This window comes from Punctularia strigosozonata (genome assembly GCF_000264995.1).
Source record: "Punctularia strigosozonata HHB-11173 SS5 unplaced genomic scaffold PUNSTscaffold_1, whole genome shotgun sequence".
In the NCBI taxonomy this organism is placed as follows: Eukaryota; Fungi; Basidiomycota; class Agaricomycetes; order Corticiales; family Punctulariaceae; genus Punctularia; species Punctularia strigosozonata.
In genome coordinates this window covers 3,399,900-3,425,570 of record NW_006767433.1, presented here as the reverse complement: position 1 = coordinate 3,425,570, position 25,671 = coordinate 3,399,900, and the positions used below count along the sequence as shown (strand labels likewise).

Below are 25,671 nucleotides of genomic sequence, written 5' to 3'. Positions count from 1 at the left end.
CTGATTCGATCCAAGGGGTGAGCTGCATCTCAATTTGAAGAGCAAGCAATGAGACGGGTCAGGTCAGAGTAAGACGCGGAAGAGGGCGGTCCGTGCGGTCCGACCCAGGCTCTGCTCTTAATTGTAGCGTAACTGGCCAAAAGAATTCATCATCATCATCATCCGTCTCCGTGAAGGAGGCACGTGTAGGTCACTGGCGTTTGCTTGAGCATTACTAGTACTACTAACCTGTCCAGGTGCACATCCACAATCAGTGCATGTGTGAATAGCTACTACACTGTATGGGATTTACAATGTGTAACTTGCACACCGATCCTGCGCTCCGGTAGCATTGCCATGTCAAGTATACCGGGAGAGTAGTCATATTTTTGACATATATCTGCATCCTTGAGATAAATCTGTCATAACTTCAGAGTAATAGCTTGGCTAAAAATATGTCAGTAACAACCATAGTTATTATACAATAGTTTTGTTATATGTTTTCCCCAGATTCCAGGGATTTCCCGCTGTGCTACGCACAAGACCCATCAACGCGGCATGCGAACTCGGCCGGTCGCGCCGTGATGCATCCTGGTTTTGCCCCGCGGCGGGGGGGGGGGGGGCGGGGCGGGGGGCAAATATGGCGAACGCACTCCGTTCGCGTCCCTCGAGTTGCAATAGGAATGTCCACGGGCCAGCACTCTTTGCAGTAAGTTTGACATCATGTGGATCAACTTAGCTCATAGCTTTTCTGAATCATTTTGCCAATTATTTCTTACCAGATTCAGCCTGTTTCCTGCAGTGTAGGCTGATCCACGACTTGAGCCGCCAGTGCCATAGGTATATCGCCGATACATGCATGGGCATTGGGAAAGGGTTCGTCCTTGGACGATCATGTTGCACCAGCAGCCCTTCTATGAGGGAGTCAGTAATCAAATATTGGGAGGTGTGTCGTGGATACCTCTGCAGGTTAAGCCTATGTCAAAGCTCCGTCCACCGGTCATCGATGCCCTCCGAGACCCTCCAGCGGCTTGTTCCCAGCCATAGTTTAATCCTCTCTTCATCGTCGTTGCCTGTTGGATCATCCAGAATAGTGGTGTCTCCTTCACCACCCCTGCTTCCGAGAGTAAGCACCGCCCAACCTACCACAATCATGCCCGGCGGTCTTTGCTCCCCAATGCTCGTCATCGCTTGCACGATATCCGCCAGTGTCGAGTATGTCACTCGTTGGTCTGGCATTGACGCCCTCTCTATGATCGCCACAGGCGTATGCGGTGGAAACGCGGTGCCGCTTCGCCTCCCGTTCTCATTCCCCGTCCGCAGCATCGCATCGACAACGCTTGGAAGCCGCGCAACGCCCATCAACATGACCACAGTCCTGCCGCGCTCATAACCAGGTATCCGCACGTCCTTGCCCTGGCGTCCGACGCCTGTCGTCACGATCACGTTTTCTGCTGCGCCACGCTGCGTAACGGGTATGCCCGCGAAGGTGGGTCCAGCAATGGCCGAAGTTACACCTGGTACAACGATAGGTTCTATGCCTTTGGACCTGAAATAGATGATCTCTTCGCCTGCGCGGCCGTATATCATCGGGTCACCCTGCTTCAGCTTCAAATGACCTGGTATTAGTTTGTTAGGACTTCGACCACACTGGCCATGGCATACCCGGACGACGTTCAGACCACGACAAGCTGCTTCCACGGCGGCCTCCATCATTTCCTGCTGCGCGCCTTCTGCATTTCCGGGAAATTTACGCGCAATCCTGATTTCCACATGACTCGGGATCAGCGCAAGCACCGCAGCGGGTACGAGCTTGTCGGAGAGAACCAGCTGGGCGTGTTTCGTGAGCGCGGCATGGGTAGCCAACGTCAATAGAGCGGGATGCCCCGGTCCCGAGCCGACCAGGAAGATCTTTCCCGGTAGCGTCGCGGCGCTGAACGAATGTACGCTGGCCGGAGCAGCGCTCGGTATGACCGGGTTCAGTGTGTGAACGTCTCCGTCAAGGATGGATGCCATATTGCTATGGGAAAGCGCAGCGATCTGCGTGTAAGGCCAGTACTCGCTGACTTGAGCTACCCAACGCATTCGCCTCCGCATGGCTTCCTCTTCATCCTCCATGGCGAACGGAGAGCGCTGGGGTACAGGAGAGTTGGGTGTCGCTTCTCCGTCATCTTCGGCGGTTGTGACGTCGATGATAGCATCTTCGATGGCGGTAGACTGCCCTTTGCCGAGCTTCCGCAGCTGTCCCACCTTCCTGACTGCGGCTCCGATTTCCCGGGGTAGCGTGCTGACTATGTCCCTCCTGATCCTGCTTGCAAGTCGGCACCCCTGCCCATTGGTCGTCACACCGAGTTGTAGCGAGGTTGGCTCGTTCGTAGCCGGGTCCACGAAACGATGCGTCGAGTTGAACGTAAAGTCACAGAGGTCTGGCATATCTGCGACGTTCAAGGGTATGCGCCTAGACTCACACATTGTTCGAATGGCCGTTGCAGAGATGCGGGACAGTCGTACGCCGGAGTCCGCGCCGTGGAGAGTGTCTGTGATGCAGATGAGGCTGGGTCGAGCCTGTACCGTATCGAGAAGCCGTTCCAGCGTCGAGGCGTCCTCCGTCTCCGAGGAGTCCGCGTGCAGGAGGGTGAGCTGTCCCGCTTGCGCTCGCCATCGGATTTCATCGCAGACGGCGTTTGCGCCTCTGAGGGTAACGACGACGACGTTTGCGTCTGCTTCGAGTGCGGCGAACACTCGGGAGGCGGCAAGAGTGTTGCATCCGACGATGACAACCGTCTTTCGAGTCAAACGAAAGGACAGCAGCAGAGAAGCGCCGGGTGTTGGGGCAGGAAAGGGCGTCGTACGGCGTCCCGCGTCCATAGCCTGCATCGTCGGGGAGAAACGATAACGGAACTTGCTGGCATCTTTACTTATAGAGTTGCCGGTGAAGCGTTCGCCACGATGAGCAATTGGACCGTACGGAGTGGGGGTTCAGTTGAAACTCCGCGCAAATTTTGCAAGGGCTGCGCGGAGCTTAGCATCGAATCGAAGCGATCTTTGATCGCGACCAGCCGTCGTTGCAGGTTCGGGAACCTGGGTGGACGATATCATGGTCGTAGATGATGATGGATATGCTCGAGCTCCGCGCGCGGCAGACCGTTGGCAAGTCATAGAGTGCAGTTCCATCGAGATCGGAGGCACCGCCACAACCGCGCCCTGAAACTGCAGCGGGACTTTACCCCGAATTAATCCTCCGTGAGAGGCAGATCATCAAGATCCCCTCGGGCCATCCGTGCCCGTAAGGCGCAAGCTATGCTCGGCAGTGTGCCCCATCGTATAAATCCTCCAAGCTCTTCGACCACATCTCCTACCAGCTTTTTTCCTCCGGGCCCACCCACAACCGAATGTCCTTGGCCCAGTTTCCCTTCTCGGTAGGCCCGTTCGCCCAGGGGCCCTTGTCCGGTTCGCCCATCTCAGCAGTAACCCCGGAGCAATGGTCGCTGCTCTATGACCAAGTCGAAGGACGCTTGACCACGACACAGCCGTGGGCCGCCCCGTGCTTCTCCGAAGTCGACGGAATACAGCAAACCGTGAATTCTTCCGCGTGCGAGTTTGTCAAGGAAAACTATCTCGATGGAGTTGTCAGGGCTGCGTCTCTGGGTGCTTTGTCCAATACCCAATGGGAAGGATGTCAGGCGACGGGCGAACAGTGCATCCTAGATTGGACGAACCCTTCAAATGACAAAGCGACCGCCGTTCCTTACCGATGCGAGTATGGTAGCATATCTAGGGCTTATGTAGGTCTTCCTCAGAGTTTTCTCGTTGCGCCATTGCTCTTACGCGTGTCATGTATAGGTTGATGTTGAGAAGCCAGAAGACGTGCAATACGCGTTCTCTTTCGCGAAGGCCCTGGACTTACCGATTGCCATTCGGAATACCGGAGCAAGTCGCGTCCCTTCATACGGTTGTGTGGTTGCGTGTATTGACGTCAAATTAGCACGACTATAAGGGCCGGAGTTCCGCACCAGAGTCATTGGGAATCTCCGTATGTATGCCCTTAGCAAACGCGTGCAGAGCTAATGTATCGTGCAGGTTAATAAACTGAAGGCGCTGATGTTTCACCCCGACTTCGTCGCAGACGGGTGCAGCGGCGAAGGAGCGATAGCTATCACCTCCGGGGTACGCCTTCATATACTTGCTCGCCGTATTTTCATGCAGAAGCTGACCGCAACAGGGTGGTGTTTTGTGGAAGGAAGTGTACGCTTTCGCCGATGCTCACAACGTCACGATTGTTGGGGGTTCGTTCTGTGTCAGATAGCCGTGGACCAGCAACTAAATAGAATGTCGCGTCTCACAGGAACGGATGCTTCCGTTGGGGCTTCTGGAGGGTGGCTGCAGGTTGGAGTCGCCGCGCATCGCTGATGTTGGTTACTGAAGACTCCATAGGGAGGTGGCCATTCAGCGCTGTCAATAAACTACGGAATGGGTGCAGACAACGCTGTACGCCTTTTAGCTGATATTCCTGACGAGGGCAATGACAGACGGAACAATTTTCAGCTCCAGTTTAAGATCGTCACCCCCACCGGCGAATACCTGACTGCGAATGCCTGTCAAAATCAAGATCTTTTCTGGGCTCTTAGGGGCGGTAATGATTCTTCAGTTACGATTGCACATGTGAGCTATATACTCATCATGCAAATGTGTTAGGTGGAGGTGGCACATTCGGTGTCGTCATGGAGGCTACCCAGAAAGTCCAACCGGTTCTAAACCTGCAAGTCACACTCCTTTCTTGGGCATCCAATACAACCCAACCCGATGCCTACACCCGGGATTTATGGTCCATTGCACTCGACAACGCTGTGCAGTGGGCCGAGAAAGGATACGGGGGCTACATCTATAAATCCATGCTCTTGTACCTGACGCCCAAGCTCGACGCGAACGCCGCAAAGGAGGCAATGGCACCCGTGCTCAGCTTCGGTGACAAGCTCGCGAAGGAGAACGTGCCGCAAGCGTTCGTCAAACAATTTGAATTCCCCAAGTGGCACGATTTGTTCGCTGCATTCCTTGCACCTCATCCAGCGGTTCGTTTCGCTCACAAGATGACGACCATAGTCTAACAAAGAACATTTCAGGAGACAGGTGCTCCCCAAACAGTGGCTTCGCGACTCATACCGCGCGATAACTTCGCATCCGCCGCCTCGCGTGAGACACTGTTGAACGCCCTTCTGGAGGCATACAGTACGGCCCCCGGTGGGTTCATACTCGCGACCCCACCTGCATCCTTCGCCCATGAAGAGGGTGCTACGAGCGTTCACCCAGCATGGAGGACGTCCCTGTACCATACCGTGGTCACGGCCGACTTCAATTTTAACTCGACCCTGGCAGAAAAGAAGGAGAAATATGATACCGTGAGTCGTGCCATTGCGCCTCTAAGGGCCATCACACCCGATGCAGCCTATGTGGTCAGTAAACCATAGTGTCTCGTTCGTCATCAGATATTTATGACATCCTTCCAGAGCGAGGCGGACGTTCATGAGCCCAATTGGCAAAGTGCGTTAACCTACCTCCCAACCGATTCGTCATGGTATCGATAAGTATCCAAATCAGAGGCTTTCTGGGGCTCCAACTACGAGAAACTATTGGAAATCAAGAAGACATAGTACGTCTCTTTTGTATCTTGCCTCAGTACAAGTCATGGTTGTTTATCGTGTTTTCAGCGACCCCGATCACATACTCGATTGCTGGCATTGCGGTGCGTCGATACGCTCATAGAATCGCCCCTTTCTGACGTACTTTCCAGTCGGTTGGGAAGAAAACTCTCCTCGTTATGCTTGTTACATCTGAGCACCATAACAAGTCGCGGATAGGCGACTGAATAATCGGGCCGTATCTTTTTTTCCCGATCTCCATGCCGATTCAATTAAGGTCGCATCACATATTCATGCGACTGTACAGATCATCTACATTGACACAGTATAACTTGGCTTCACTCAAAGTGAGAGTGGGACGTCCTTCAACCAGCGAGTGATCATGTCCAAAGCGGCTTCACTCTGATCGTAAGGGACCATGTGGCCGGCATCATACACGTTTAGGAAAGTCACATTTCCAGCTGTGTATCCTTTGCCTCCGGCACTGCGGACAGCTCCCGCCAGCTGACCAGACTTCTCGGTGACCCAGGGAAGGGATTGCGCACCCAAGAACTCTTCATGAAATTCCGTGTCGAGCTGTGACACCCAGCGTTCATTACCCTGCAGGCGAGTTATTCAGCATCAGGTGGGGCCATTGATGAGCGGTGACATTACCATGAAATTGCACATGGCGTCTGCATTGCCAGCATACACAAGGAGACGAATGCCATCGTTTACGAGTTCGGGGAGGAGGTCAGCGCTGTTATGCATCCCATCGCCCTGGAACATGAACGCTTGATTGACTTCCATATTGCAAGACTGGAACTTGAGGTCGGGGTTCACGCCCAGTGCACGTTTATTTGCATCGGTATTCATCCAAGTGTCAATCCAGGTCATCTCCTTATAGCAGAGATCACCATCCTTCGACTTATCGCATTTTTTGCGTACGTCGTAGAGATTCAGACCAGTCTCTACAATGCCGTTCAGCTTCCTTTAGAGCACTGAGGAAAGCTTCACTCACGTTGCAGGGGTCCGAACAACTGACTCCAGCAGTACAGCGCCGCGGGTACACAGGTGAATCGCGAATTGTAATCATAGCAGGACTGGATCAATCGTTCGCAGGTGGGAACTTTGCTGCGTAGGCTTTGGCACTGGGGCCCGTCAGGCTCGAAGATGGCGAAAGGGCCCTCGCAGGCATAATCCGGAACACTGGCCATCTGTATCAGGGGGTTGGTCAACCCATTAGCAAGGATGACGGAAGCGAGGTTGATTCGGATATCCCCAGGAACCGGCGAGCGAGTGCCCATGGTAGCAAGCGCCTTGTTGGCCTGGTGGATGACGCTCGCAATATTGGGCGCATACGTGCCCCCGTACGACTCCGCGGCGATGTGGAAGGGCAGGGAGGCGTACTTCGGGAAACGAGCAAGGAAGAGTTCAAGGAACGCATACACGTCCTTGCCGGCGACCGGGCTGGTGTTCACCGTCGAACCGTCGTCACTATACGAGTATCCGACGTTGATAGGCTAGCGCAAACCAGTCAAAACCAGGAATTTGTGCGCAGGACGGGCTTACTTGGTCAAGGAAGATAATGTTGGCGTGAGTATTCCACCCAAACTCGTTGTAGGTGGTGTTCTTGCCCTCGTCAGCGATGTTGCAAGGACCCAACTCGAAAAGCAGCCCTGTGGAGGAGCTGCATCCTGGAGCAAAGAGGTTAGACAACCATATCAATTCCAGCGGTTGGACTAACCTGGACCGCCGTTCAACCAAAGAATCAGAGGCCCCTCGCCCGGGTTATTACGGGCCTCGAAGAACCTGCGATAACGAGCCAATAAGGATATAACAAGATTGCTTCCATGTCTTCGATGCATACCAGAAGAATAGATGCTTTCCATCGGTGATATCCAAGTACCCAGAGTACTGCTTCACCGTCGAGTCGCAAATGTCAGGCTCAGTGAACCGCAAAGAATGCTCCGCGAAAGCAGGGTGGGCAACAAGCTCATCTACGGGAATATAGGGATGGATTAACGGACTAGCACGCTTCCTTCTCGTGCCGTGCAACGCACAGGTCATGCCATCCTGGTGAACGAACTGTCCTCCCGCGCCATAGGCCCATTCGTAGATGCCGACTTTCTCCTTTCCAAGGAAATCCTTGGCGCCATCGAGAGCGTCGTGGACAAGGTGCTCGATACCGTCTGCGACACTGCCAAACACGCTTGCAGCCAGGTTGGAGTAAGCGGCTAGGTCACTCAAGACGGTTTGTACTTCGCCTGGAACAGTCGGTACGGCATGGATGCCGACCGAAAGCAACGGTAAGAGTAACAGAGCCCTCGTCATCGTCGAGGGTGAAGGACGAGGTTAAGGTGTGCGTTCGTGACCACGCCGCAGCGCCGCAGCTGCCGTATTAGGGCACCCACCCCCTCAGAATCATTTGCTACAATACATATTTGATTGAACATGGAACTGGCGAGTCAACCCGCATGAATGAACTACATGTACAGATATTGGAGTGGTACAATGACAGTGGGTACGGGGGCGAACATGATCAACAATATACGGGAAGCAGATCACTGCGCTTGCAGCTCGCGTTTGAGCTCCTCAAACTTCCTTCCTTCTGTTTCGGCCCGTTCCATATTCCTGATAAGCATATCCTCCCGTGTCTGGAGACGCTGCTCCATACCAAGAATTAGCATACGAACCTATGCATTCAATACGTCAGGTATGACAACAAGCCCAACTTCTGCTGCGAACATCGTACCTGCTCAATTTGCGCCGTAACTTCAGCGGGATCTGTCGCCATGTCGGGGCTATCTTTGGCAGGCGAAGCAGATCGAATAGGTAGGGAAGTATTTCCCGAATTGGACCGCTCGTGTTGATGTAAACGAGCAGCAAAAGCCGAAGTTCCTACCGGAGAGACATCAAGTGACGACTAATAAAGGAGATAAGGCTACCGCCTTCCAGCAGGATGGGAACATTGAATAATGCACCTGCCAGTTCTCGCCTGCGACCTTCGAGAGCGCTTGTTCAAGTATCTTCTCCCGTGCCTTCCCTCTGCGAATAATCCATGCACCTTTGTGTTCCTGTATGGGAATCAAAAAATATGATACATACCTTTCCAGTTCTGCCATACATCGTTCATTCTCTCGTTGGGTGCCTTGGAGTAAGAGTTCCAAGTTATTATATTCCTTCTCCATCTCCTGAATAGTTTCCATGGCAGGTCTTTGTGACAGCTGCACTTGCAAAGTTTGTATCTGCGTCCGGAGCTGAATTATTGTAGCATCGCCCATGTAACGAGATACTCAGCCCACATGACGGAGATAACGTGTCATTCTCAGCGTACCCTGTCGTTTTCTCTATCTTTCTCCGTCAGTTGTCTTCTCAAGGACTCTTCGAGAGTCTCTCCAGTTGTTTCCCTGAGGAGTCCAAGTTCATCTGAGGAGTGAGCACCAGATTGTCTTGGAAAGTTCCGAAGCGTTGACGCGCGACGATTGTGCATTGCCAGGGGGATCGCTGTAAGAGAACGAGGCGAGTTCAGACCGCTGAAAACGCATGGACTCCTCACGATCTCCTCGAAGGCTACACGCGGACACGAGTCACATGACCGTGACCATGAGCGCACTGCTGCTGCTTCCGAATCGTGTTGCTGCACAACATGTACATGAGAAAGCAATGTGAATGATGCATATAATGTACAGCGGTAGCATGATGGCACTAAGACAATACATTTAAATGATACACAACACCACGGATAAGCAAACACGAATACATACTGTCCCAGCATGAACGCGGTTACTCTCCTCCGCCCGCGAGCTCGAGGATGAGCTTGCATGCTAGGTCCATGAAGATATATGGGGAAACAATCTCGTCCTCTCCGACGTTGACATGCCGATCAGCGTGTCCCGATTCAGACCCTGCTTCCGAAATCGTGTCTGGCATGGCCATGTCGAATTTCCCCGCGTCTGGCTCCGTAGAGGCCCGGTATGATTTCTTGTGGTGAAAATCCACGAGATAGTTGATGGAATCTACCATATACAACTGTATATTCATCAGAACCTAGGGAGCCTGAATTAGCACAGGGTCAGGGGACATGAATGTTCCGCAACTTACAACAACATCTTGTATGCGTGCTCGTGTCTCCACAAAATAGATACTTGCTGCCTTCTTCAAGTCCACGAATCCACCGCCATCATAGTCATATGCACGTTCTAGCTTCCTCTTGCCGTCCTTGTCCCGTACCTTTCCATTGACAACACCACCGAGTCCTCCGAGATCCTTCTTTTCTTTCCATTCCATCCCTAACGCTTTCAGCGTTCTGTAGATCTCTAGCATGACCTCCATTGGGGGACTCCGACTACGAATGCCGAAGTGCCACTTCGTTCGATGCTGCTTTTTCTCGCGTTCCCGTGGAGCACCTGAACGCCGAGCCGAAACATACGAGGCAAGGTGATGCTGTTCCGGTAGCTGTTCCGGCAAGGACGAGTTCAGTACTGCAAAGTTGTTAACTTCTGCAGACTCCTCATCTGGAGTGGAGAAATCAAGAGCATCGTCGGTGTCGGTCTCCTCCTCGTCATATGTATCCTGGAATTCTGTATCAAATGGATTCTCTTGCAAGTCCGTACCACCTAATGGTGATATCGCGCCCGGCGAGATGGCATATCGCGGCTACGAACGTGATGAGCGACGGACAAAATGCCGAAGATATTAGCGTACATCCATTGCCTCCAACTGCGCATCGCGTTCCGCTTCCTCGAACTCCGCCACTGAATCGTGGTCAGCACAGGACATCGGGATATGTTTTGCACTTACAGTCTCTTCCGAGCCTTTTCTTGTCCCTGAGAAGTATATAGGCGACCTTGACCGCATTGCCCTGCACACCATCGTCCCGTCTGAGGCAGTCCCAAACATCGTCTTTGTCGATGCCCTCCAAGCGATTTGCGAGATCATCCACTACATCCTCCTCGATCCTGCCGAGGCCCTCGATAATCTCGAAGTCGAGGGCCTTCGTAGGAGGCTGAACAAGCGACGAAAGCGTAGGGAGGACTGGACCAGGCGGAGGTGGTAATGGTGTAAGGTAACGGGGCAAGTCCTTCGTATAGAAAGGATGTTGAATGATTTCAGGAATAGTGATGCGTTTGACAGGATCCACCTCCAGCATGGCAGCTATCAGGTTGCGCGCGTCGGACGACAAATAATTGGGCATATGATATACGCCCTCTGCCAATCTAAGTTCGGTCAGTCATTCGCGGTGCGGATACGAAATCACATACGACTGATCTTCGTAAACAAAGCTTGTACGTCGTCGTCCTCAAACGGCAAACGACCACAGAGCATCACATATAAGATGACCCCACCACTCCATACATCAATCTCTGGCCCCGTGTAGAGTCCTCCGCGGATGACTTCGGGCGCCGCATAATTCGGACTTCCACAGCTCGTCTTGAGGAAGTCTCCGTCTTGGATTTGATTGCTGAGGCCAAAATCAGCGATCTTAACGTTGAGTCCGTCGTCGAGGAGGACATTCTCGGGCTTGAGGTCACGATGGACAATCTTCAACCGATGGGAATATTCAATACCAGATGTGAGTTGTTGGAAGAATCGACGAGCTTGAGGTTCGGGCATACGCCCGTGAGCCACGATGTAGTTGAACAGTTCACCGCCAGCATATTCGAGGACGATGATGATGTCCGTTGGGGTCGAGATGACTTCGTACCTGGGAGATCTCGTAAGTCAAGGAACCGGACAGGAGGCCGAAATCTCACAATTTGATGATATGCGGGTGTCTGAGGGCACGCATGTATTCCACCTCCCTCTGCACCCTCGTCTTTGTCCTCGTCGCATGGATAACTTGCTTCGGGATAAATTTCATGGCGACTTTATGGCCCGTGACGGTATGAACAGCCACTAGGGAGCATTAAATTACACAGTGTACAGATGAGTACATGCCGTACGCACTTTTCACTTTAGCGAACGTCCCCTCCGCTATGTCGCCTAGGACAGTATACTCGCCGAGTCTCGACGGGGGAAAGGTATGCTTTATCCCAACATCATCTGCCATTGCAATGACTATAGACGTGGCTGAACTGGTGTGAGCTATGTTGCGACCAAGGAGGTGCGGGGTCGAGGAGGCGCAGGAACTGCCTCGAGTCGGATCTTCGATCAGGGTGAGATGACGTCACGTGATTGACGGTCAGCAAACTGGGCTAAGGCCTCATAATGAGGCTCGGTTTGAGCAATGAGTCACTGCTGGTTCAGCCTTGACCGTTTCTCCACTCAGACTGTGTGTGCGGATCTCTGGAGCTGTTTCCCGAATATAAAAGCAGAATCCGAGCTCTAGATCTGGCTCTGAGATTGACCCAGGGAGCTTTCGTAACGTCCACCCATCTGTGGACAACATTCTTAGCATGTTTCAGAAAGCAGATCGGTCAAAATGTCTTAACCGTGCCTCCAAAGAAAGCTTGGAGTCATGTACAGATAATCACTGGTGTGCATAATGGGATAGGCCCGGTAGTCAGACGAGGCGCGTAAATTCGAGGCAGGTGCGGTGTGTGGCGCCGCTGGCGCGGTGTGTCTCGGTCGAAGAGCCAGAATTCCTGTAGAGGGCCGCTCTTGCTTTCAAGCTATGAAATTAATTCAATTGCCCCTCCGCAGTGATATGGACCGATGATGGCAGTTGAATCTAGGAGGAGGGTTGAAGAAACCGCGGAAGGAGAAAATCGAAGAAAAATCGCAATATTTCTGAATCTTCCGCGTCTTTGTCGCTTCAAATCGACTGCTCCGTGCGTGGGAACGGCATGTGTGATGAATCATACTCCATTCTCTAGTGGAGCTCCGCGTTGTCAACGAACCATCACCCGCTCCTCGTCGCCTCCTCGTCGACTTCCCCCAGCTTTTCCCGCTCGATACATCTTGTGACCCATAATGGCTCGTACCAAGGTATACATCGACGATTCGGTGCCTTATATATCAATCTAAGCTACCTTTCCACAGCAAACCGCTCGCAAGTCCACTGGAGGTAAGTCATATGCGCTCACGGCGATTGTAGGCTCACCCTCGTAGAGAGAGACTAACCTTACATCTCTTCCACAGGCAAGGCACCTCGCAAGCAGCTTGCCACGAAGGCCGCTCGTAAGACCGCCGCTGTAAGTCGTCTTCATCGTGCAAGTCGCTATGAGGCTGTGCAAATGACTGATAACCCCTTGCCCTGGCAGGCCGCAGCCACCGGTGGCGTGAAGAAGCCTCATCGCTTCCGCCCTGGTACCGTTGCTCTCCGAGAGATCCGGCGGTACCAGAAATCCACCGAGCTGCTCATTCGCAAGCTCCCTTTCCAGCGCCTGGTTCGTGAAATCGCTCAAGACTTCAAGGTTTGCTGTCTCCTTTATCCATCAGAGTTCTTCTCATACCTGTCAACAGACTGATCTCCGCTTCCAATCGTCGGCCGTCATGGCCCTCCAGGAGGCAGCCGAGGCCTACCTCGTATCACTGTTCGAGGATACGAACCTGGCTGCCATCCACGCTAGTACGTCGCGCGTTGGCATTGATGACGATAGCAAAGGACTTAACGAACAACCCAGAGCGCGTGACCATCCAACCCAAGGATCTTGCTCTGGCACGTCGTCTTCGTGGCGAGCGTTCATAAGTTGCTGGCGCATCGGCGGCTGGCTTATGATTTCTTGTAATCGGTTTTGTACGTACGTCCTTGACATTGTCCCTTATTGTACTCTGTAGTATGCCATGACCTATGCGCGATCCCTATGCATTGTTTGGAGAGCAGCGGATATCATGTCACTGCGGTGTCGTGATGACTCCGCGATACACATATACCGAATACTAGATGTGGCGCCTGAGATGGCCTGAGATGACTTGTACTTTTATGCGGCGCAACCGAACGTTTCAAGCCCGTCTTTTTTGAGGATTTTGCCCCCTTTCATCACGAACCTTACGCTCTCCTTTGAGATCGTCTTTTCGAAATCCGCCTCGACGTCTCCGTGAACCGCGATGATATCTGCTGCGAATCCTTTCCTCACCATACCGAATGGGACTTCGTTATCACCGACAATCCTCAAATCCTCGTTCAATTCTTCAATCCTCGCTAACCGTTCCATCCCTGATGTACCTTCCCAGGCGGCACTGCGCACAAGACGCCATCCGCCGAGTGTTGCCCACCTAAGAACTTTCGGTACGGGTGCACCGAGCCGTACCATCAGTTTCAACTCGAAGGAGTTGTCCCCGTGCGAGAAGACGCCCGTATCGCCACCGCACGCAATATTATCCATGCCAACTTCTAGGGCAGCTTTGAATGTAGCCGTTGCCGCCTCCCATTGCCCTCCGTCTTGTCCTAGAGTATAATAGGCTGCTAGAGTAGGCTGAAGCACTGGGTTAACCTAACATGCAAGGTGGGACGCTGTGGCCACGCACTACCCAGAACGTCTTGGATTGCGCGAATAGACGAAGTTCATCCTTCAAGGCTGCACTGGTCAATCCACTTCCTATGTTGTATCCGTGCTCGATGGAGTGGACACCAATGTGACGAAGCAGTTGCATGCTGAGTCGTTCTGTCGAGTGAGCCGCAACTTTCACGCCATACTGCTCAGAAGTCTTCACCATCGCCTCTAGCTCCTGACGAGTAAATGTTGCGATGGAGGCCCGCGAAGCCTTGTTCGACACGCCGACGCCCAAGCGAGACCGGAAGCGGTAATCTGCGTAGATCTTCACCGGGTGTATGATTAGTCTCACTGAACTGGACATTTTGGCACCAGCTTACTTTAATCCAATCAGCACCAGCGCCGATTTGTCTTCTCACCGCCTTGGTACATTCGACCACACCATCGGCAACTTCAGCACCCGTGATTCCGTCAATGCCGTCTTGGTTCGGGCGTATCAAGCTCTTAGGGCCTGATGGAGATTAGGTTCATAGCGTGAATAACCCTTCTGCATCTGAGCGTACCGTAAGCGCCAGTGGGGACGATTGCACGATTTGCGCAGAAGTATCTAGGTCCTGCAATCAATGGACTAGGGCCCGATAGGCATTTCCTCAGTGAAATATCGGCATCTTCTGCGCCTTCCGTTCCCAAATCTCTGTTGGCAAGCTAAAACTAAGCAGTACATCGTCAGCATACACGCTCACCTAACAGCGGTAAAACCAGCCATTACGGTGGATCTGGCGTGCACGGTGGCACGCACAGTGCGTTCAGCCAGGCTCTCCTTCGTGAGCTGATCCTCCCATGATACTTCCGAGTACGGGTGCAAGAAAACTATCGCAGGTAAGGATAGGGTTGGCCACGGGATATGTTGCAGTCTCCGCGTCATTCGATGTCAGCAAAGTGTGCTGATCACTCACAGTGAACGTGCGTATCAACTAGTCCCGGGAGCACCGTCAAGCCTCGCAAGTCCACGGTCCTTGAGTCCACGAGAACAGAGTGCACATCTTCTGAAGAGAAGGGTGTCACGTCTAGGACTAAGCCGCTGTCTTCAGATACAGTGATTATACGATTGGTGATGAACTGTTCCGTCTCCGGGTCGAATAACTTGGACACCACGAGTTTCGTCATCCTCCCGTGCGGTGGTAGAGCCGACGACTGGGCAGCTACGAGATGCATCAGTACTAGGTTGTATTGTCGATATCCGGAAGCCTGATGTCGCTGTAGGAAACAGAAATCTGCTGGAGTAGATCTAATCTAATTCATGGTACTGGCACCTGCTAAAAGCCTGGTGGAAGGACTTCTGCATGAAGGGCCACGCGTACGGGACAAGGCTTATCCCGGGTGGGTCAACGTGTGCGAGCGTGCAACTAACGACAATACACAGCAATGTACTAGGCGGTAGTGGTAATGATACAACTTGACATAAATGATGTACCCTAGTCCTTGATCCAAGAAAATGATATCCGTCCTAATTGTCTGTATGTTGAACAAGGCACAGCCTAGTCAGCACCTAAATCATGTATACATCAGGGTGGTTGTGCAGTTTCAGTCCGCTCGAAGCGACATTGTGAAGGCACCCTCCCATGGTATGGCACCAGGGCCCGCGTCCGTTCGCAGGCGCCAAAACCCGACAAAATTCTGACCGCCAACAAGATAACCGCGGAAGATCAGCCGGCCCAAGCGAGGGTCGCGCTGTGGTTAAATCAGCATGAGCTTCCTACAGAGAAAGGATCCTTACCGGTTGTCTGACAATGCAAATCATGCCGTCCCAATGGCGGATGCGACCGTACATAACGTAATGGCCCCAGGCACGGCCATGCCTGTCGTCCGTCTGTTCAAATGCAAATAAACCCCAAGAAGAAAGTAGGACAGCAATATGCAGAGCACACCTCGCCCGTGATCACGAAGTCCTGGATGCCACGGCATCTGTCGTCAACGAAGTCCGTGCCTCGGAAATCTTCCTCCTCGAGGTCGGAGAAGAGCTCATCCAGATCGAAGTCGTTTCCGTCCGGACTCTCCGATGCCACTGCTAACTCCTCCGTAACCCGCTCGCGCGATTCCTGGGTCAATGCATGTAACCTTTGTTGACATCGTGCACACGTTTCAGGTTTATGCGAGCTAGGTTTATCCGGGTCATAGGTGTCGTATATTGCCGGCGAGTCCGAATCGGGGTCATGAATGAAGAGCTTGTCCTATTCGCCACTATCGGTGAATAGATATATTAGAAAACACATGAGCGCTCACATCGTATTCGCGCAGTCGAACGCCGTTAGGCAGCCATCCGTTGAGTACACCGTCGTCGAATCCCTGGCCGTCGCCTCCCAGCGCGGCGGTTTGGGCGGGACTGATGCAATGGTGTTCGCGAAGCCTCATATATAGCGGCGCGTTCGTCACAAATGGTGACATCTCGCCGAAACCCTGCGGAACATGAGGGGAAACGATGAGACTGCGGTACTGCATCTCCGCCGGATACTACAACGAGGTCATTCAGAAAACGTTATGTTGGGAATGACACACGACGCACCAGCATTCTACCTTGCCATAGGCCGCGTAGGCTTCCTGGAGTGAACACGGGCGATTTCAACATCTGCCCTTCCCATGCATTCCAGCAACAGGTCCATCTGGCCCAATCATCGTCCCATTTTGAGCTCAAGGACTTGAGGTTTTGGCCCAGCCGACACTCATTTTCCGCGGCCAGCTCTTCTGCGGTGAGGCTCTCCTCCCAGTTCCAAGTAGCGCGCGGCAGAATAACAGTGTGCTTATTCCGGAACTCGATGATATCCTCAAGGGTCGGACTGGGCTCCTGGCGTCCCAACGCGACGGCTTCAGCCCGATTTCGAGGAATGTTGGGGGGGATCCCGATAGGATCCACTTCTCTTCGGCTGAAGAAGACTAATTCTGCGGCAAGTGTGATTAAAGGCGTGACAACGTGCAGTTGCCTGCCGTAATGCCAGATCATCGTGCCCGTAGTTTCAGGATCGCGGTACACGGGCCAAGGCCCATGCCCGGAGATCATCGAGTGAGGCGGACGTTCGGGGCCCGTTTCATCGTCCCAATCCAGGGGTACATTGAAGTGGTTATCAGGGACCAGAAAGGCGGGATACTATATCGATGTGTCGTATGAGCGGCGCGGATCGACGCGTGTTGTTGGACCTACGCGGCATGGAAGAAGCACGTAAGGCCTGACAGCGCTCATGATTTCCGCCCTTCTTTGTGGTGATTCCACGGAGAGTTTGGCTACATTGGACGATCAGTCGGAGTAGTACGGCGAGTGGCAAGCGGGGACGTACCTTCGTCAGTCATAAACCATAGTAGCCAGAGACCAAGTGACCTCACAGCGTCATCTGCCGGCCATTCATCTCGCCGATTCCTCTCCCACAGACCCTGCCGGACCCAGATTTCAAGGAGCTCGGGAAGTCCCGCCTTCTCGAGCTGAATTCTGTTCCGACCGTCGTTCTCGGACATCATCACGAACGCCACCCAGAAATCGTCAACCAAGGAGGGAGAGGACAGATCCCGGGCACGGATGCGACGTAACGTCTCACATTGCAGCTTAAGTTGGGCCGCTAGATTGGACGACATGTGTGTTATACGTCCAACGCGTCTTCGAGCTGCACGGAAGTCGAACATGCCCTTGAACACACGAGCACAAAGGGTATTGTTGGTCGAATATGAGAGCAGCCCATAGACGGCTTTGCATGTGCAGAGTAACGGTACGAGCCCGGCAGGGTGGCCATGAGGGTCGTCAAAGACGATATGTACCGCGATGTTTTCGAGGATCTCGAGTGGAAAGCGAGGAATGATCGACGCGGAGGTTGGTCGCAGAGCGTTCATGCTTCGAGAGGTGGCGGAGGGGTGCGGGAGGGGCAGCAAGATGCGGCCCTTGGCGTCTTATAACCGTTCAAAGACGTTTGCGATTCTCGATGAATGGCCAGAGAAGGCGGAGATGCGCACCCAGGCATGTCTGCGGTCAACTCCACGTCCCTTACCTAAAGACACCGTCTACGATGCATCCGCCCGCGTAGCCGAGCCAGGAGCCGAGCTGATCGTGGGACAATCGCCGCCTCCTCGGCATTCGCGCGCTTGACTCCGGCCACCCAGAGAGGCAACTCCTGAACAAGAGAACGGGCGCCTGTGAGGCGGCGCTACAAGGCGCTACAGCACGGATCCGCCTCGCCATCCCGGCGTCGAACCGCTGCAGCCCATCCACCACCGGCCCGATGTTTGCTCTTGCGGTGCGGATCCCATTGGCCGTCTTCACGACTAGGTCTTCACGTCGCACAGTTGGTACTAGGTCCCAGCGCTCAATGCCCATGACAGGTCCGTTCACCAGACCCCGGATTTCGCGGGTCCGGCCAGGACTCAATGGTGCGGGAGAGGTCAGCCATGGTGACGTAAACGACCCGAATCTCCCACAGAGCTCTTGGATTGAGCCCCGCAATGGCCGCCCGCCAAGCACGACTGGCATGTTCCCCCGCGCGCGTGTTGTCGCATGTACGGCCTCAAGATGCGCGCTCCTCGCATCTCATATGCATATCTCAGAGATCGCATGCCACTATGAACGACCAGTGATCGACCCCGCCTTCTGTCTCCTTCCGATCCCGATCTCACGCGGTACCTGGCGGGTCAGTTCATTCCCACTCTGGAACTTTTCTTCTTCTCCGCCTTGATCGCCGTCGTCGCTTCGTCCAAGTCTGGATCATTCGCTCACTGGGATCTCTCGCCGAAGACTGTTCGTGGGGCCACCGGCGGTGAACATGGCGAACGACTGTCCATGTGCATCAGCGCCGTTCGCTGTCCTCGGCGGCACCAATGATAGAACCATACCCCGAATAATGGCTTCGCATTGAGAACCCGCATCGCGACCTATGTATTGCAGGAGCGTAACCGGCGCGCGCGGGGGGGGGCGCTTTCGGCTCAGATCAAGCTCGCGAAGTTGATTGTCCGATTCGGTCAATACGAACGTGCGGTGCCGTTAATTACTGACCTTTCATAAAGGTCAAACGTAAAATAGGGTGCTTCATTGTCATCAATCTGCCGTGGAAGGTCCTGAGATGAAGGTGGAAAGTATTCCTTTCTGCAGACGCCATTCGCTGACACCTCGTCCCGTTGTCCGTCTTCCCGAAGTATGTTTCTCACGTCAAGGCAGGCGCAGAAGGGTAACGACCTCTAGCGTGGACGCTTTCGCAACGCATCGTCTGGGCTCAAAGCACCCGGGCACGTTAGCGATAGCTCGCCGTCAGCACTGCTTGCATGTGTCGGAGCTACAGGATTTGCAACTCGTCCAGAGTCCCTCGAGATTATGGTGGACAGGTCACATTGAGCTTACCCGGCCTTCAAAACAGCTCCCTCAGTGGAAAAGCTTATCGACATGTTGCAACGATCCTGTGAAGTTACGTTATAATTACGGCAAGCCGTATGTGCACCGTCTCAGAACTGCATGACGACCGGGCGGGATGGCGAAGCCACCCATGCTGCCCGCAATAGAGTGGTGTCTTTCAAACCTGCAAAACAGTTGCTGCAAGTCCCGCCTCTGGAACGGAACCCGCAGTTCGCGGGGCTCCAAGCTCGAGTTTGGTGAGTTTATCTTGGATGTGTGCTTCTGCATTCATGTCGTCAATGTATGGCAGCAAACTGTTGACCCGACTGCCCGGCTCGTAGCTGCAGGATCGCTGCGCCTATGGATTTTGCCTTCGTCAAACAGCGTATCTCCGATGATCTCACAACGCTAAGTAATCCGTTCAAAACGCCCCATCGTATCATGATAGCGGCCTTGTGCAGTTAAAGAAAAGGGTCATTTGCTGTTTCTCCGACTTGGGGACTTAGGTTGTACTGACCATGCGCCGTTGTCATAGGTGCGAGCCCTTCCCAACGTTACCGGCATGCACACAAATGTCGCATCTCCCATTTTTACGTGACGGGGAGCGTCGTTGCGCCGGATACCTACGGGAAGATCATCTCAGCTCCAGCTCTTCCGCGATACCGTGGGTTAGATTTCTCCCGGAGTTGATCGCACGGCAGAGAATCTTACAGTTGTGGTTAGGTAGCTGGGGTTGAGCTTAGCAAGTCCCTTGGAAACCCCAAGCGCGATGATTCTGCTATGTGGACATCTCAACCTCACTGCGATCCGTGCCGGTGACTTGCAACAAGTCAGGCCTGCGAAAGCCGCTTGCCTCTCAAGCCAATCAACGCCGATCCAGGCAATGGTGAGGTTTACCTAGATATATCATTTGCGTGAATGCTGACCGCACTCCCTCGCCGCCCAGTTAGCCACAGATCGCACATATCCGGTCCCAGGTTGGATCGTTGATGGACTGGAAATTCAGATATCACCTGTCCATGCCTGTCCCGCGCAACCTCTTTTCAGGTCGACTCTTGCACTTGTTGCATTTCCACTGTCAAGGTCTCACGTTACGAACCTGCTTCGCCATCCATGATTGAACTATCCTCACGTGTGCACCGGTCGGCCAAGCTCCATGCACGGAAAATAGGATCGCTCTTGGCCGCGCTGACCGTGACACCCTGCAGCTGGCGTTCGCTGCACCTGAAACAGGATGGTTACGAACCAAGACTAATAATAGGCCGTGGGGTGCGATCTGCGCTTGCCACCGCGCTTCCGGCAAGGTCTTAGACTCTGCAGGTCTATACGACACGCTTCTCTCATCAAAGTGGATCGTCGTCGACGCTTGCGAGCTACGCCGCCGAGGGCGAAGCCTGGACGATCCCAATCCGGTCATGTCGTTGCCATATTGGGCGAAGCAGGTGCCGCCGTTGCGACACGAACCTCGAATGTCACGACTCCTTCTGTGACGAGTTGCGCCGCACAGAAAAACCTGGCCCGCCGGATTTTCTCCCTGGCTTCGACCACCACCATCCCCCGGATCGTCCCCTCGGTTTCTGTCCCTGTCATGGCGTCCCAGCATCCATTCGATCCTTTCAAAGCCTCCACTCCCTCTAATAACCTCGGCGCGTCGATGTGGGCGCCAAAGCAGCAGACAGCTCGCTCTGAACTGGATGAATCCTGGGCCACCGGTTTTCCTCGCTCGCATGACGAGGCCATAGGTTTTCCGCAGCGCGTGGAGGGCCTGGGTTTTCACCCGCTGATCGCCTCCGGCAACGATCGCCTGTCGGATGTCTTCGGAGGCGCGGACGCGATGAACACTGGTGTTTCCAGCCCAATCGGCGCCATCGGCGACGGAAGAAGCAGGCCGCGTCAAGGGTTCCCAGATGCGGTCAGTTCAGGCTCCATCATGATGCATATATGCACCACGAACTTACGCGCTGCTGTAGCACGTCGAACAATTGTTTCGAACCCTGAATCTAAACTCGCCGCCACCGCCCCAGCCTGCAGCTCTTTCTCTGGACTGTGGGCTGTCTCCAGATGTATCTCCGATGTCACAGACATCGGCGCTGCTGACCCCGGTGGACCTTTCTCCTGCTCGCACTCCACCCAACATCAAAACGGGTTTTGCTCATGACTTCGGGCCATCTGTCCTGACCGGTCATCCTTTGTTTGGGGACAGCGAGTCTCCGCGTTTATACGACATGCCGCCTTCTTCGCCGCATAACAACTTTCATAGGCAATCGCACGTCGTGGATGTGTTTTCTGGTTCTCCACGCTCTGATCATATCGCCTTCTACGACACTACTGCCGATAGAATCTCCCCGTCACTCAAGCGCCAGCCGTTCCCTTCTAGTACACCACCCGTTCCTCAGGCCTTTAATCCGCCTTCTCGGCGTGTGGATCTACCGTGGTATTCCCAGTCGTCTATAGCATCTGAATGGCTCGACCCATCGACCCCTGATGCGCCGGGTGTTGCGCAGATGACTGGTCGTGATGCACACTCTGGCCGTGCGTCGTTCGAGATGCTATACCAAAGCGACACCAGGGCTGCAATCCCCATTGCAGCATCAAACAATGACGTGAGTCCACCGTCTCCTTCGTCATTTGTTTGTGAGCATCGCCCCGAGCAACTTGAATGCTTGCAGCCAATAAATTTCCTCTCCTTGCTTCATCCTTCGTCGTCGCCGCCATACCATCTGTTCGTTACGCGGATCATCAAATCATCGGACCAGCAAGCTTCGATCTTCCTCCAGCAGAAACTCAAAGTTGCCAATCTCGAAGAACGTCACAAGATCGTTGACGCCATCTGCACTAGGGGATATGAGATGATGGCTCATCGGTACGATCTACTACCATTCAAAACTCAGTTGACGCTGAGCAGTGTTTGCTATGCTCATAGGTTTGGTAACTGGGCGGTTCAGCGATGCTTGGAGGCTGCCACGACGGCTGATGAACGAAGGAAGATTGCATCTTGCATGAGGTACTGAGTCTCGGTCTGAGACTTGCTTGCCGATATCTGATCTAAATTCGTCGAAAGGGGCCGCGTGGTGGAGCTTGCCACGAATTGCTACGGCTGTCATGTCCTTCAGAAGGCTCTGGACTGCGAAGAAGACATTAGGTTCCTTATTGTATCTGAGCTCTTGCTCGGGGATCCCGCGCAGACACTCGTTAACAAGCACGCGTCCCATGTCTGGAGCAAAGTATGTTCCTCATCTATCTTGCAGCCAGCTGTTGACATCCCTACAAGATCATGGAACTGACATGGTCATCGCCGGCGCCCCCCATCTTTGCTTAGTATGTGCTCACCTTCCGCCACGACCAACAGCACTGACCGATCACGTAGCGTCCATAAATCTTTGCAAGGTCAATGGGCGGCACTTGCCTGTCACGAGACTGGTTCTCTTGTTGTTCAAGTTCGTCCTAGTTGTTTTCTGGAAAACGACGCTCTAACTTGATACAGCACGCGTTTGAAAATCTCGAGGAGTCAGCGAAAAGCAGTATAGTAGACGAACTGCTGAACAAAGGTCCGGTGGTATTCGCCCAGGTGGCGAAGAACCAATGGGGCTCATACTGCATCCAGCACAGTTCGTCTCCGAGTCTACTGCAGCTACATTGGCAAACTGACGTCACATGGCGCAGTACTGGAGCATGGCTCACCCAAGCACCGTACTATGACCATCGAACATCTACTTGCAGGGCTTCTTGAGTATGCGACCCACGAGCAAGGAGCAAAATCTGTGAACAAAGCTCTGAAAGAAGGCGGCAAGGATGCCCTTGATCGCATTGTACAACGAATGGCAGATCCGGCGAAGGGGTAACGCTTACTTGCCCCTGCTACGCGACGTCATTGATGAAAGGCACAGTGCGCGACGCGCGATGATCGTCGATCTCGCCTTATCTGTGACGGGAAGCCAGCTCATTGCCAATGTGCTACCGAACGTATGTTTTGTACCTCGAAGCGATGCAGTGTGTTTAAATGGCATACCCTTCAGGTTGACAAGGAACAGCGCAATATCCTGTACGAGTCCATCCGCGGGCACATCGTGACTTTACGGGGGTGCAAGACTGGCTCGAAAGTCATATGGCTGTTGTGAGCTCTGTTTTTGGCCGTTATCCGAATTTGTCCGTTCATGACTCCACCCACAGTGATCGTATGCGAGCGTATTATGGCTACTAAGTTTGCTGAACACCTGCAAGCCGATCGTATTCGATTACAACCGCACGCGCCCACAGGAATTTAACGACGTCTTCATCTTCAAACCTGCGGCAGCGAATATATAACACACCCTTTTTTCAAGAAACAACGGCTTCAATATCCTCTGGTCCCGATCTCTCTGCGCCATCAATATTTCTCGGACTGCTGCACCTCATTTGGTGCATGCTACTTTGCATTGGCTTTCGCTCGTCAAACGTTCACCTCGGATTGCTGCATCAATGCCCGGGACGTTCCTGAGGCATGCCCTCAAATATTTTATCGCTTTATCAGCTTCGGTCATTCGTCGTCTCAGTATTGCATGCAGCCCCTCTTTTATCGCAGTCACAACTCGCAAGAAATATCACTCGCGAATTATCGGTAGCATGTACGTATACGTATCCGCGCCGGATTTGGTCGATCTATTGCAATTAGCTACTGTACCTCGTGCCTTTTCATTTAATGATATTCATAATCGAGAGGAATCCAGTGATAGAAAGGATACTGCATGAAGATTTTGGAGATCGACCGCGCGACCAGTAGATACACGTGCGTCACTCTAGCTCTTGTGAGTGTTCGTCTCTCAAATCACAGCGCGGCTGCGAGTGACAACGACAACGAACACTTTTCCTGTTTAATCTTGCGCTCGGGTTTCAGCATGTACTGTACATGCGGTGGTTTTGGATAATCTTCAGAGCTCTCTCGCTTCTCCTAGGCCTGATCCTGCGTATCCTCAATGGAGCATCGCCCACCTTCTTGAGGAGCACTGAAGCAACCAGCGGAGGTTGCTGTCGTTCGGCTACAGCCCCTGATCCGTATAGCGTACTTATCAGCTAGCACCATGGCTTGCACCAGTGCAGCTGCGCAGGCAAACGTTGCTCGGCCTGAACAGGTAGAGTTGGAATAGCATCCTCTTATCTCCTTGATATTCTCACTCGCTCACTGGATGCATCATTGCGCTGCGGTTGCGGGCGCTGACACGGAAGCCTCGTGCTGTGGAGGGTACGTGGCCTCGCAATTCGGGCTCGAAACCGCTCATAAATGGTCCAACAGGCAGCTCGACGCATAGCATCCTGCCATGCACGCCCGGCATGCCTCTCGTGGCATTCTCCTTCGGCGCGTTCGGTGACATCGCGACCGTCTGTGGCCTGCTCACGCGCGTGGTTCAGGCTCTGTCGAGCTCGACCGGCGCGTCAACGGCTTATCAGGCGCTGATCATGGAACTGGACTGTTTCCACGATTGCTTGGTCCATCTCGAGCACTTGCTTGAGCGAGCGCGTGTCTCTCACCACGCCCGACCCGGTGCGGGTCTCCCCTTCCGACAGCAGCACGTTGAGGGTTTCACACGAGAATGCCGCCGCACCGTGCACGACATCGGTGCCCGTGTGTTGGAGTTCCAAAAGAAATTGAAACGACGAAGCCCGCATAACGGGTGGATGGAGTCGTGGCGGAAGATCGGTTGGGGTCTCTTTACCGAGAACGAGATCTCTCGCTATCGAGAGGACGTACGGCGGCATATGTCCACTGTTCACGCGTTGACGACCGCGGTCAATTCGTAAGCGGTTTTTGTCCGCAATTTAGCTGCGTCTTGCTAATGAACGTCGTATCCATACTCTCAGAGCGATTCTCTATGATGTCGTCGACACCATTTCTTCGTTAACTACCCCAGCTCTCCAGGCGCATAGCAGCATGAACACTCTACTAGCCTTCCCACTTCACGCCCATAACAAGAACGCATCTGCTCCTCCGTTTCCTGCTGCGCGTCTCATCGTCGAGCCCGTCTCGGTGTTCCCTGCGCCGATATCGTCCTTCAACGTCAACGATGATGAACCCGTTGTGGGGAGCAGTGATGCAGCATGCCACTCTTGGACACCCTTCGAAGTCACCACTCCCATCGATACCCCAGTCACGCAGATCCCGACGTCTTTCATGTCCTCATACGCCCACCCCTTACGACGGCAACTGGAGCCAGTCTGCCTCGCCGGAAACGGAGCATCACTAGAGGGTTGCCTTCCCGTTCGTAAAGCCTCTGACACTGGCCGTCCACGTTCCCCTCAGCCTCTTTCCCCCTTCCTGGCTTGATACGCGAACTCTTCGTCCCTATCCGTATGATGCGTACCCGTG

At 53.6% G+C, this 25,671-nt stretch overlaps 7 protein-coding genes across 7 annotated transcripts; 2 read left to right on the top strand and 5 right to left on the bottom strand.

Annotated features, from left to right (window-relative positions):
* Positions 1 to 679: 679 nt before the first annotated feature.
* On the bottom strand, positions 680 to 2,460 carry PUNSTDRAFT_80582 (uncharacterized protein). The gene is made up of 4 exons (XM_007379174.1): positions 2,167 to 2,460; positions 1,645 to 2,082; positions 941 to 1,587; positions 680 to 893 (listed from the first exon to the last, which is right to left on the bottom strand). Exons 1-3 carry the CDS (start codon positions 2,449 to 2,451, stop codon positions 961 to 963), a joined length of 1,350 nt encoding a protein of 449 aa, XP_007379236.1. The 5' UTR covers positions 2,452 to 2,460; the 3' UTR covers positions 680 to 893; positions 941 to 960.
* A 901-nt stretch (positions 2,461 to 3,361) lies between these two features.
* On the bottom strand, positions 3,362 to 7,961 carry PUNSTDRAFT_49136 (serine carboxypeptidase). The gene is made up of 20 exons (XM_007379173.1): positions 7,658 to 7,961; positions 7,465 to 7,594; positions 7,345 to 7,406; positions 7,167 to 7,294; positions 6,616 to 7,117; positions 6,270 to 6,565; positions 5,768 to 6,215; positions 5,685 to 5,719; positions 5,575 to 5,626; positions 5,484 to 5,517; positions 5,100 to 5,429; positions 4,675 to 5,048; positions 4,525 to 4,612; positions 4,414 to 4,467; positions 4,325 to 4,365; positions 4,202 to 4,265; positions 4,060 to 4,146; positions 3,965 to 4,012; positions 3,823 to 3,909; positions 3,362 to 3,764 (listed from the first exon to the last, which is right to left on the bottom strand). The coding sequence occupies exons 1-7, from the start codon at positions 7,926 to 7,928 to the stop codon at positions 5,958 to 5,960; spliced, it is 1,647 nt and encodes a 548-aa protein (XP_007379235.1). The 5' UTR covers positions 7,929 to 7,961; the 3' UTR covers positions 3,362 to 3,764; positions 3,823 to 3,909; positions 3,965 to 4,012; positions 4,060 to 4,146; positions 4,202 to 4,265; positions 4,325 to 4,365; positions 4,414 to 4,467; positions 4,525 to 4,612; positions 4,675 to 5,048; positions 5,100 to 5,429; positions 5,484 to 5,517; positions 5,575 to 5,626; positions 5,685 to 5,719; positions 5,768 to 5,957.
* Positions 7,962 to 8,158: 197 nt separating this feature from the next.
* PUNSTDRAFT_140635 (uncharacterized protein) lies at positions 8,159 to 9,108 on the bottom strand (the record flags this gene model as incomplete). The annotated part of the gene is made up of 5 exons (XM_007379172.1): positions 8,932 to 9,108; positions 8,703 to 8,854; positions 8,579 to 8,642; positions 8,350 to 8,520; positions 8,159 to 8,290 (listed from the first exon to the last, which is right to left on the bottom strand). Exons 1-5 carry the CDS (start codon positions 9,085 to 9,087, stop codon positions 8,159 to 8,161), a joined length of 675 nt encoding a protein of 224 aa, XP_007379234.1. The 5' UTR covers positions 9,088 to 9,108.
* Positions 9,109 to 9,305: 197 nt separating this feature from the next.
* Positions 9,306 to 11,707, bottom strand: PUNSTDRAFT_140634 (Pkinase-domain-containing protein). Its single transcript, XM_007379171.1, has 7 exons — positions 11,544 to 11,707; positions 11,351 to 11,492; positions 10,859 to 11,301; positions 10,398 to 10,805; positions 10,302 to 10,351; positions 9,699 to 10,253; positions 9,306 to 9,644 (listed from the first exon to the last, which is right to left on the bottom strand). The coding sequence occupies exons 1-7, from the start codon at positions 11,644 to 11,646 to the stop codon at positions 9,381 to 9,383; spliced, it is 1,965 nt and encodes a 654-aa protein (XP_007379233.1). The 5' UTR covers positions 11,647 to 11,707; the 3' UTR covers positions 9,306 to 9,380.
* A 731-nt stretch (positions 11,708 to 12,438) lies between these two features.
* PUNSTDRAFT_140632 (uncharacterized protein) lies at positions 12,439 to 17,845 on the bottom strand (the record flags this gene model as incomplete). The annotated part of the gene is made up of 18 exons (XM_007379170.1): positions 12,439 to 12,524; positions 12,579 to 12,603; positions 12,678 to 12,730; positions 12,800 to 12,952; positions 13,002 to 13,107; positions 13,163 to 13,954; positions 14,007 to 14,297; positions 14,353 to 14,483; positions 14,536 to 14,666; positions 14,716 to 14,842; positions 14,929 to 15,174; positions 15,589 to 15,703; positions 15,750 to 15,842; positions 15,901 to 16,203; positions 16,256 to 16,483; positions 16,536 to 17,114; positions 17,169 to 17,248; positions 17,302 to 17,845. The coding sequence occupies 13 exons, from the start codon at positions 17,843 to 17,845 to the stop codon at positions 13,460 to 13,462; spliced, it is 3,363 nt and encodes a 1,120-aa protein (XP_007379232.1). The 3' UTR covers positions 12,439 to 12,524; positions 12,579 to 12,603; positions 12,678 to 12,730; positions 12,800 to 12,952; positions 13,002 to 13,107; positions 13,163 to 13,459.
* Positions 17,846 to 20,919: 3,074 nt separating this feature from the next.
* On the top strand, positions 20,920 to 23,532 carry PUNSTDRAFT_140631 (ARM repeat-containing protein; the record flags this gene model as incomplete). The annotated part of the gene is made up of 12 exons (XM_007379169.1): positions 20,920 to 21,243; positions 21,302 to 21,934; positions 22,001 to 22,194; positions 22,255 to 22,335; positions 22,393 to 22,555; positions 22,603 to 22,649; positions 22,699 to 22,768; positions 22,816 to 22,939; positions 22,995 to 23,169; positions 23,219 to 23,294; positions 23,348 to 23,445; positions 23,502 to 23,532. The coding sequence occupies 12 exons, from the start codon at positions 20,920 to 20,922 to the stop codon at positions 23,530 to 23,532; spliced, it is 2,016 nt and encodes a 671-aa protein (XP_007379231.1).
* A 1,106-nt stretch (positions 23,533 to 24,638) lies between these two features.
* On the top strand, positions 24,639 to 25,629 carry PUNSTDRAFT_129949 (uncharacterized protein; the record flags this gene model as incomplete). Its single annotated transcript, XM_007379168.1, has 2 exons — positions 24,639 to 25,102; positions 25,167 to 25,629. 2 exons carry the CDS (start codon positions 24,639 to 24,641, stop codon positions 25,627 to 25,629), a joined length of 927 nt encoding a protein of 308 aa, XP_007379230.1.
* Positions 25,630 to 25,671: the final 42 nt, after the last annotated feature.

What these genes read in the sequence shown, in the direction of transcription:
- PUNSTDRAFT_80582 (XM_007379174.1), bottom strand. Translation starts at nt 2,451, where the DNA reads ATGTGTGAGTCTAGGCGCATACCCTTGAACGTCGCAGATATGCCAGAC. An exon ending in TCGAAGATGCTATCATCGAC is followed by an intron (nt 2,083 to 2,166) that starts GTCACAACCGCC and finishes GAGGATGAAGAG; the next exon opens with GAAGCCATGCGGAGGCGAAT. An exon ending in GTGGTCTGAACGTCGTCCGG is followed by an intron (nt 1,588 to 1,644) that starts GTATGCCATGGC and finishes GGTCATTTGAAG; the next exon opens with CTGAAGCAGGGTGACCCGAT.
- PUNSTDRAFT_140634 (XM_007379171.1), bottom strand. Translation starts at nt 11,646, where the DNA reads ATGGCAGATGATGTTGGGATAAAGCATACCTTTCCCCCGTCGAGACTC. An exon ending in GACGTTCGCTAAAGTGAAAA is followed by an intron (nt 11,493 to 11,543) that starts GTGCGTACGGCA and finishes AATGCTCCCTAG; the next exon opens with TGGCTGTTCATACCGTCACG. An exon ending in TTTGTTTACGAAGATCAGTC is followed by an intron (nt 10,806 to 10,858) that starts GTATGTGATTTC and finishes TTAGATTGGCAG; the next exon opens with AGGGCGTATATCATATGCCC.
- PUNSTDRAFT_49136 (XM_007379173.1), bottom strand. Translation starts at nt 7,928, where the DNA reads ATGACGAGGGCTCTGTTACTCTTACCGTTGCTTTCGGTCGGCATCCAT. An exon ending in TCACCAGGATGGCATGACCT is followed by an intron (nt 7,595 to 7,657) that starts GTGCGTTGCACG and finishes ATATTCCCGTAG; the next exon opens with ATGAGCTTGTTGCCCACCCT. An exon ending in ACGCCATGTGCAATTTCATG is followed by an intron (nt 6,216 to 6,269) that starts GTAATGTCACCG and finishes ACTCGCCTGCAG; the next exon opens with GGTAATGAACGCTGGGTGTC.